The sequence below is a fragment of the Maniola jurtina genome, chromosome 24, assembly GCF_905333055.1.
Source record: "Maniola jurtina chromosome 24, ilManJurt1.1, whole genome shotgun sequence".
Lineage (NCBI taxonomy): Eukaryota > Metazoa > Arthropoda > Insecta > Lepidoptera > Nymphalidae > Maniola > Maniola jurtina.
In genome coordinates, this window is record NC_060052.1 from 6254056 (window position 1) to 6265023 (window position 10968).

Below are 10968 nucleotides of genomic sequence, written 5' to 3' on the forward strand. Positions count from 1 at the left end.
GCGTTCGAGCGCACTGTGAGACCTCATAGTAACGTTTGTGAATACGGCCGTTAGCAGACACGACTTAGCATAGACAGCGATTGTAGAGCGTCGATGTTGCGACTGCATCGATGCTGCATTGCGTTTTGACTAGGTAGTCTCTGCGTTCAATCTCCGTACAAAGAATCAAAAGCTTAATTTGCTAAAAAGGCAAATCTGAATGGTACAACATGCAACATGCGACATGGACCACCCGCCCTGCCACTACTAAGCATGCAGGAAAAGCCAGCCACCAAGCAACCCCAAGTACCACCACAACACACTCGACGCACGTTTCACTCTGACACCGAAGTATCCTCCGGCATAGGAGCGACACGTGCGTCGCATAAATACGAAAGTGTGTTTGTTCGTTGGTTTGTCCTTCAATCATGCCGTAACGGAGCAATGGATCGATGTGACTTTTTGCATGGATATAGTTAAAGATCAGAAGGGTGACATAGGTTACTTTTTATCCCGCAAAAGAGTTCGCGCGGGATGTAATAAACCTAAATTCATCCGAAAGGAGCTTTAGTTATTTAATAAATAAAATCGACTTGCTCGCTGCGACTTGTGTTTGTATGTGTGGGAAGTGGAGCGTTTAATCACAGCATCGAGCTTTTGAAAAGCAACTAAATCGCCGATCATTGATCCTAAAAGCACCGTGTCTTATGCCCCATACTCAACGGAATTTCTTAAGGGGCATGAGACGGGCCTGCCTCGCGAAATTCAAATTTAATTTGGTTTTTCACATTTTTTAAACTAATACGACAACGTAGGCTTATGGCATTTTCAATTGCGACAATGGCAGTATCATCCTCACAGGTTTATATAAAAATCTTTACTTGAAAGGGTCCAGGTTAAGAAATTAGCTGTAGTGTCGACTAATTCTGACACATTAGACGATACTAGAGCTAACTTCTTAAACTGGACCCTTTCAAGTAAAGATTTTTTGTAGTTTATTGGCTCGTAGGCTACGAGCCAATAAACTACTTAGTTGCTTTGGCGATACCACTTAGCAGCAAGTGCGCGGCCAGCCTTACTTGATAAGAGGTTAATGTGCGGACCTCGTAGATAATTTTTTTTCAAACAAGATTATGTATAGGATTCCGTCCTTCAGATTTGCCGTCCCATCAGACTATGAGAGTGAGGGAATAGAGAGCGTACATATTATGCACGCACTTGTGCACTATAATACCTCCCGCGCAGATGGCTTATTAGTAATTTCTGCCTGTGGAGTGGAAATTGGCCGCCGTACGGCCACCTTGGCCGAAATTCTGATGACATAGTCTATGGGGAGGACATTACACACGTCATGACGGGGGTACGGGGTGGTACGGGTGCGCCGTCGAGCGCGGAGGCATTTTTATATTCAAATAAAAAGTTTACCCCATCCTCAACTAGATGGCGCTATCAGTTCTTGAAGCTTGATATCAATAAAATCGTATTATCACCGTTCAATAGCCTCGAGATAACGTTCCCGCCAATCTAAGCCTTCACGGTCAAACAATTAATGTTTACAACGCCTCATTGTTGTGTTTTTATCCGCCGCGATTGAACGCCGGGCTCGTTAGGCTGAATAAAGGATTAACCTTTGCCTTGGCAGTGGATTAAAAATAACGGTTCTTAATTTAAAAACCCTGTTGATTCGTTCAGAAATTGGTGTTTTTTTTAACACGAGGTGTTGTGTGTATACTGTGGACTTTAGTTTTGATTTCGGAGGACCGAAAATTGTGGTTTATTTTTTAAAGCGGAAATACCTAATTATTAATTTATATTGTATTAAAGGTAAGAGAAAACCTTTTAAATAGGTATTTTTATATGTATTATCTAAAATGTGTATTTTGCATGTCGGCAGTCAGCCTCCTATTGGGGTGGATCCGGGATTCAATGCCGGGCACGCACTGTTAGCTTTTCACATCACGGTGAAGGAAAACATCGTGAGGAAACCTGCATACCTGAGAGTTCTTCATAATCATGTTCATAATATTATCAAACGTAAGACAGAAGTCTGCCAATACCCACTTGGTCACCGTGGTAGAGTATGGCCAAGCCCTTCCACGGAAAGAAGTTAGAAATTGGGCTCTCTGTTACGTTCTAAGCCCATACAAATGACAGAGACGAATATATTACTGGTCTTGGGTCATCAACCAATCACAAACGAAACTATGTTTTCGAATTTAATTTCTCTTATGTTTTTTGAAAACATTTTCGAATCGGATTTCAAATGTTTTTTGAAAACATGTTTGTGATTGGTTGGTGATTCAAAATGCTTAACGCCCTCTTAGATTTTCGTCTCTGTCATTTGTATGGGATAACGTAACAGAGAGAAACCTATACTATCTACTCGTAACTTCTTTCCGTTGATAGAGTATAAGGATGTATTTACATACCATTTCTTTGAAACGTAGCCGTATTTGTATTTTGTAGCCGGTTTTAAATACTGGTAGTATTAAATATGTAGTACAAACAATAATTATGTGAAATTACAGATTGACGTCAATGAAAATAAATAGGAGTCACGAAACAAAATAATATTATTTACTTAGGTACTAGCCTTTGTCCGCGAATTCGTCCGCGGTACATTGTAATTTATAGCCAACGTTACAGGTATAAAATAGCTTTCTAATCATATGAAAGTGTGGATGTTTGGATGTTTGTTACTCAATCACGCAAAAACTACTGGATGGATTTGGCTGAAATTTGGAACGGATATAGATTATACCCTGGATTAACACAAAGTCAGGCTACACTTTATCCCGAAAAATCAAAAAGGTTCCCGCGGGATTTTGAAAAACGTAAATCCACGCGGACGTAGTCGCGGGCATCGGGTAGTAATGAAATAATTATTAAAGTCGGTTCAGTAGTTTCAGAGTTTATCGACAGCAAGAAAAAAAACCTTTCCTCTTTACAATTTATACTATAGGTATTAGGTAGCTATTAGTAGGTAAGGAATAAACTATTATTATTAATCACTAATTATTATTTATCAGGATTTCTACAAACTAATGATTTAGGCTTCCGGTTTTGGATAACTTTTTCCCTAGTGATTAGTTATTTTGTTTTATTTTTTTCTATGCCTAGGTAGGTACGTGGCTGATGTGGACCCTCAGGCTAATCAACCGGACAAAATATATCGACGCTTGAATAAGCTAATCCATAAATCGAATACACGTTGCCTACCTACTAGAGAACTAAAAATAAATCAGTCTTTCGTCATTTTTACCAGACTGCGGCGAAGACCAAACAGAATAGATTTTTATTCAAATTACAAGTGCTTCTGAATCGTCAAAATAATTTACTACTGTTTCGGAATGCTGTTCCTACCGAGAAGAACCAGCAAACATACATACATACATACATAGACTGCTAAAATCATAGCCCTTCCTTTTGGCTTTGCCACAGTCGGGTAAAAAAAGTATTTACCAATGGCGAATGGGTGGGATTTGAATCTGCAGCCTCTCATATTTTAGTGCAATCTCTAAATTAGGCTGATGAGGCTTAAATAAACAGTTTTTTTATATACTTACTTATTTAATGATAAAAAGACAGCCATGATACATTATTATCAGAAGACCTTTACACGCCACCTTGAAACGCACAACAATGCAATATTTCATACTAGTCTGCAGGGGATATTTATTGAGTTCAGCCCATTCGCTAATAGGTGCCTTTTTAGAGTTCCTTACCTCAAAAGGAAAAAGGGACCCTTATAGGATCACTTCGTTGCCTGTCGGTCTGTTTGTCTGTTTGTCGTGTCTGTCAAGAAACCTACAGGGTACTTCCCGTTGCACTAGAATCATGTTTGGCGGATAGGTAGGTCTTATAGCACAAAAGTAAAATAAAAAAATTCGAAAACCGTGAATTTGTGGTTACATCACAAAAGAAAAATTAACATGTGTTCATGAACAAAATTAGTGTTTTCAAATTTCAAAGTAAGATTAATTTACCAAGTGGGGTATCATATGAAAGGGCTTTACCTGTACATTCTAAAACAAGTTTTTATTTATTTTTATGCATCTTAATACTTTTTGATTTATCGTGCAAAGTGCCGAAAAAAATACCCGAGTACGGAACCCTCGGTGCGCGTGTCTGAGTCGCACTTAGCCGGTTTTTTGAAAATAATTACTGTGAAATACTAATGTAGTTTGTAAGCTGTAGCCAAACTAAAAGAACATTTTTTGGGATTTTATTATGATTTTTTGCGACACCTCAGAAATGAAATATTTCATACACCTAAAATATGCCGTTCAAAATAACTATGTACAAAACTCTAAAAGAGCAATTCCCGACTCACACTTGGCAGGTTTTATTTTTAAATTTTCCACACAGCTTTCACTGGAAATACTACATTCAAAATCTAAAATACCTACTTCGCCTGCCTACCACTCTAAATACAAACAAAATACCTACTTACCATTGCCGGCTCATAAATCTTGGTTCTTTAAAAGTAAGATCGAAGGTTCGTAATAAAGGTTATAACGATGTGGGTCAAGTTTACAATATGACCGATTGGTCACATTTGCACTGCATACAGCACTAGGTCAGCACCCTAGCACAAGTTTGCTCATCTCGAAAACTGAGATGGTTTTCGTGAGTTTAGGGTACAAATTATTCGAAAGACGGGTTAAGCAGAAGTTAATTTTTGTTTTAATGTAGTAATTACGGTCTACATTCTGAACTACTGATTTTATTCATCAAAAGATTTCGCTAGCATCTTATTTCGTCTTAAGCTATACTTAAGATAAGAACTCCTTTAGGGAAAAAGCGCAAAGTATTATAAGTAAATAAGGAAGGACCTTGCAAAATTGGTTTTTTTTTTTTTAAATAAATGTAATAATTTTCATTGTATTCGTAAACAATGATTTATATCCATTTATTAAATTAGGTGCCCCCATATTTATTGTCAGTAGAATATTTTCTATACGGATATCTATACTTATAATATTATGTAGGTATTAATATTAGCGGAAGAAAAAAGACATTTTCCTTCACGACATAGTTTCCGTAAAACCGATCCAAGCGAATACGTGATACAAATAATACATATTTACCTATTTATTTGTTTATTTATAAAGCTTATCGCATACGGCTTATATATAGTTGGTCCGATAGATTCTAGGTCAATGGGAAGTACACTATAGGCTTTCTTGATAGACAGACAGACATACAACAAAGTGGTCTTTTAAGGGTTCCGTTTTTACTTTTGAGGTACGTTTTGTAAATTGGACTGCGGGTTTCACCTCAGTCTAACCACTGAGCAGAAGAAGTAAAGTTCTAACCATCTATAGTATAAAGTCAGCCTTTGCATGGTCGAATAAAATTCGACTTAGGAAAAGCAGTCGTCTGCGTTAGCTCTAAAATGTATTTACTTCGTTAGTGTCGTTTGTATTTGATCGTGTATTCGGCATCAACAAGACGTCAGGTTATTATTAACCCCCGACCCAAAAAGAGGGGTGTTATAAGTTTGACATGTGTATCTGTGTATCTGTGTGTCTGTGTATCTGTGTATCTGTGTATCTGTGTATCTGTCTGTGGCATCGCAGCGCCTAAACGAATGAACCGATTTTAATTTACTTTTTTTTGTTTGAAAGGTGGCTTGATCGAGAGTGTTCTTAGCTATAATCCAAAAAAATTGGTTCAGCCGTTTAAGAGTTATCAGCTCTTTTCTAGTTTTCTTGTAGAAAAAAAGGTTAGATAACCCTTAGGTTCATAATATTCAAGTGTCAATTGACAAATGTCAAGCTGTCAAGATGGACGTTGCCTAGATATACATAATTATTTATTTGAAAATGATTTATCGGGGGTGTTGAAAATTTTTAATTTACACTTGTTTTCCTGCTATTTATTTTGAAAACTGATTGACTCGACTTGGCTTCGCACGGGTGGTATTAGCAACTAATTTATGAAAGCGTAACTTACTGTTTGATCTAGAGAATTTTATCGCGAAAAATCAAAGAGTTCCCACGGGTTTCTTAAATGCCTATTCGTTTTACCGATTTTTATGTTTGGGTAAAAATATCTTTTACGAGGAAACTGACGCTGAATGACTTTTATATCCCGGAAAACAAAAAGTTTTCGTGGGTTTTAAAAACTATATTTACCTATTTACGCGAAAGAGGGCGCGTGCAAATCTAATTTTTTGTTATAAAAACTGAAAGAAATAGTTACTAGTCGTTACATAGACTTCTCTTCCAAAAATATTAGTAAGGGAGGTGTTCAGGATATTCTCCTCCATAACATAACTTTTCACTCACAATTCAATTGATTTAATTTTTAGGGTACTCAAAGGGTGCCAACAAGTACCTATTACTAAGACTCCGCTGTCCATCCGTCCGTCTGTCAGTGGGCTAAATATATCTCGTGAACCATAATAGGTAGATACCTGAAATTTTCCCATTAGTATTTCTATTGCCGAAAAATAAAAAAATAAAAAATGTTTTTTCTTGTACCATGGTACGGAACCCTTCCTGTACGAATCCGACCCATACTTGACACATTTTTTTCATATCTTTTACCGTGAGTTGTGACCTACGTTTACTGAACAATCTAAGTAGTAAGTACTTGTATGTACGGTAGCTATATGCCACAGGGCAAAAAATTTGTTCTTCACAAGGTTAACTACCAATAGCTTAGAGCTAGGTCACAATGTAATCACGTTTTACGATGCGTAGACTGGGGACACTCAAAAATAAATACCTAACTATACTAGTTAGGTAAGAACCTACTTTCCGTACATTACCAAGACTATCATGGCCATACAAAAAATTGTCCTTGCTTTGAGTTAGTTTTAGGTAATTAAAATACTTAGGAACTTTATTTATTGCTTAATGTAGTGCATTTTGTGGGTAATTTGTAGATTTAAATAAATAAGGTTACTTAGCTTCTTACATTAACACTTTACCTTGAACTCTAGTACGAGTTTTTGTAACTTTCGAAAATTAAAACTCTACTTTTCGAAAACTTATACCCTAACCTAATAGTATCTATATTGAATAACCTAATAAGTATATTGAAGTCGGCGAAACCCATCTCGAGATGTTCATTAATAAGTCAACGATTAAGGACAATAGTTATGGATGTAAGCTTTAGTAAACCAAATTAGGTTACTTTTTCCGAGTGGACAAAAATCCCACACCAAAACATATAGATTAAAATAATATGCATGAAAGCCTTAATGCGTTAAAGGGTATACTTAAGTTTATTATGACTTTATCAGTTTCTACGCACTCCTCAATATTTTACCGGAACGCAACGCTACGTATTGGTCCTGTGTCAGTCACGACCGATTCGGTCATTTGACTGAGGTCGCGCAAAAGTACTGATGAACGAATCAGTCGTTTTTGACCGATCCGGTTCAACCAGTCGCCACGAACCGAGAACGAAGAATGAAACTAAAAAATATTGAAAGAAATGATTGGTCTACAGATCATAGTAAAATAGTAATAGTAAGTAATAATATATAGATATGGACTAGGTAGGTATATTTTCCCAATATTTACCCTTGTTGTTATGTTCATTGTAAAATCGTAGTTATCTACCTACTTCATTTAGGCAACACGTGTATATGAGATGCATAAGGTTTTTAGTATGTATAAATCTTAACATAATGATTAAACACGTTTAAAAATAAAAGCTCAATTAAAAAGATAGGTAATTACATCATAACAGTGCATACAATCGGGAAAAATATTACAATAATGCAGCGATTTTGAACCCGCGCCGTCGGACGACCTATAACGAAACGTGAAACTATACGACACGAGCGTGCGCAATCGAGACTTGGAGTCTCATCGTCCGATTCACGACTGAGACTGACGACTGAGACTGAGTACCGAATACCGATACATTCGTGAGGAACGAAGAGCAATCATGACTGATTGGATCGAAGTAGTTACCGAAGTACCGAAAAGTACCGAACGACTGATGACTGATGAACGATCGAAAAGATCTCAGTCGTTGCTGTAATCAGTACTTGAATGACCGAATCGCAGAGAATGAACGATTGACACAGGACTACTACGTATTCTGCAAAATCTTTTGCAGAATACGTAGGACAAGTAGGTCTGTACTCTGTACTGATCGTCCTACTTTAAACAAAAGAAATCGACTAAAAAGTGCCATTATCACTTTTTGTATTGTTTTATTCATTCTTTTATATTGTTTATATCAAACAGATAAAATAAACAAAGCAAGGTTAAGTAAAGTCTAGTGAAATGTGTCGGTCTTTTTTCACCGATAACAGTGATTGTAGACACGGAAGTATAGTAAAATGTTGGAAAATGTACCTACGTTTTATATCATTGATTGAAAAAGATTTTTCTGTCAGGCTTCCCTGATAGTCCGGGAAGAAGTACCTAGTTATTTTGGTTAGTGTTCTCACCCCTTCAATCAAATAGGTACATTTAATGCTCTCAATTGTTGCATTTATTATTATTTATGATAATTTTGATACAACCATGACAAAACCAAGCGTCAGTCGTTAGCTGGTAGAGAAAAAAAAGGATTCCAATATACATATTTTATTTCTCAATCTACCTAGTTGAAATAATCTCAAATATGAAAATAATCGTCAGCTGTACTGAAAGTGGGAGATTATGTCAGTATTAGACCTGTGAATTAGGTGGGCTACTCCTTATATACCACGATTAACCATTATACCAGGAAAATACATAGGTAGTTAATGGTAAGCACATTATTATGCTCAACATGAGACAATAACTAATCTCTATCTACCGACTCCTATGTCAGGAATATATGGCATGAAATAAATCACTATCATTTTCAATGTCAACAGCAAATAAGGCCAGAACCTAATGATACCAACTTATTACTGTAATGGCTACAAAATACGGCGGATCAGTCACGTATCCACTAAATATTCAGTTGAAGCGATTTATAACCCATTAATAAACAATCAAATTGCATAATATAAATTACATATTATCTAGAGCACGCGCGGCCATTTTCGACCCAGAAACTAGAATTCGATGACCTTGTAAACAATGTTGTATCATGTGCAAGATCGCATCGTATGATATTGGGTTCGATTCCTGGAACCTAATAAATAAGCAAGGTATGTGTAATCAGGGTCCAGAAGAATCCACAGCAAATTACATCCCAAACCAGTAATTCGTAAAAAAACATTGCTTGTAACTAACTAGTACATTGCTATTTGCTACAACATTGCTAGTAGGTACTTTTGCTTTTCTTACGGGAGCCACTAGATTACCCTGGGATTTTCACCAGGTACATATATATGTAAGGGAGAAATTAAAGACGTAATGCCGATTTAGAGGCTACTTTAATACTAATCTTATATGCGACGCACCGTCGCCACCGTTACAAAAATGCTTACGTTAAACAAATCTAATCGAGAACGGATGGCCGAGCCATAACTCCTCCATCCCTAAGAGGAAAATTATCGGAGGGATCGTTTTTAGAGTCATTCCGATGATTTTTCTTAAATAATGAACATTTTGGCGATTTCAGCCAGACATAACATAAGAACACAAAAATACTTAAAACTACAAAACCTGATGTCAGGTATCCTAAAATTACACTGAATTTACTGTCCTTTTGATCGTTTAAAACACTTTCAACAACAGCACTATGTTTTAATGAAAAGGCCATGTATTTCACTTCATCTAAACTAATTTCTTCCATATTAACTACACTTGCACCGGATAGAGTCGCGTTTGCTTTTAACTGAGGGAGTGTAATAATTGGAATTCTCTTCATATTATCTGATTCTACAATAGTGCGATGGTGGAGGCGAATTCCATAAATTTCTAGCTCACACGGTTCGTCGATTGTGATCAGGTAAGTGCCAAATACAAGTTGTTTGCTGACCTCATGGCCGCATCGCTTCGTCAATATCGTCCTCAGTCTACTATAGAGGAGCCAGCTATTTGGGTTGATTTGCTGAACCTTAATCTTTTCGATCTGGACCTGATGCTGCTTGCAGGAAATAAGGTCATCTTCGAATTTCATAAGCTGCTCTATACAGGTGAGTTCATAATACAACGCTCGGTTGTCTGCAGTACACAGGAACTGATTGCCGGTAGAAAATGACTGGCATGGTTTTACAAGCGGTAAGTATTTGATTCCTTTCGCCAAAAGGTAAGGATATTTGGGAATGATAGCTAGGGTTTTATTTTCGGATTCGTGAAAAATGGGTAATGAATATACTTTAAAATAATTATATGTTGAGTTATCAGTTATTGGTATTTCCATTATAAATGTAATCTGATTATTTTTAATAAATGACTTTACACAAATGCTTTCCTCAATTTTAAATAAATTGGTTTCCGTTGGTGGGTACACCAAGCTTTCAGAGTTGGAAATTACATTTAAATGATACAATAATTCTGTAGAGTTCACAATTGACTGATGCAAAATAGAGATTTTACTTAACGCTAATGCTGTTTCAATTTCACTCAGTCTAACAAAGATAGTACGAAAACTACTTGTAAATACACTAAATAATCCTGTAAGATAAGTTATGAAAATCCAATTGTTTTGTTTGGCAGCTAAATCTTTGAGTAATGTTTCAACCTTTGTTAAACGGTTATGAAAATGAACAGAGTTCACATTCATTGCTTCAGTTACATTAATAAAACTATCAAACATTTTAGAGACAATTGTCAATTTCTTTGATATAATAATTTGGTTGCGATTTAATTTAGAAGTAAGTTCGTCGTACTTAATTGCGTCATCATGATCCAGGTTACCAGTTATCACTTTTATAATTGAACCCAAAGGATTTATCAAACCTCTCTTAGAACGTTTCTGTGGAACTAATTGTCTATATTTTCCTATAGTTATGTCGCGGGTAAAGTCTGTATGCATTTTAATACTCGCTAGTTCTTGGGAATATGATGCGTTCCAATCGATGATACTGCACATCCGTTGGTAGGTTGTAAGTACGCTATTTAGATCGTTGGACATTTG

General features: G+C 36.4%; 1 protein-coding gene across 1 annotated transcript; it reads right to left on the reverse strand.

Annotated features, from left to right (window-relative positions):
• Nucleotides 1-9384: 9384 nt before the first annotated feature.
• On the reverse strand, nucleotides 9385-10647 carry LOC123877721. Its single transcript, XM_045924582.1, has 2 exons — nucleotides 10352-10647; nucleotides 9385-10171 (listed from the first exon to the last, which is right to left on the reverse strand). The coding sequence occupies exons 1-2, from the start codon at nucleotides 10645-10647 to the stop codon at nucleotides 9385-9387; spliced, it is 1083 nt and encodes a 360-aa protein (XP_045780538.1).
• Nucleotides 10648-10968: the final 321 nt, after the last annotated feature.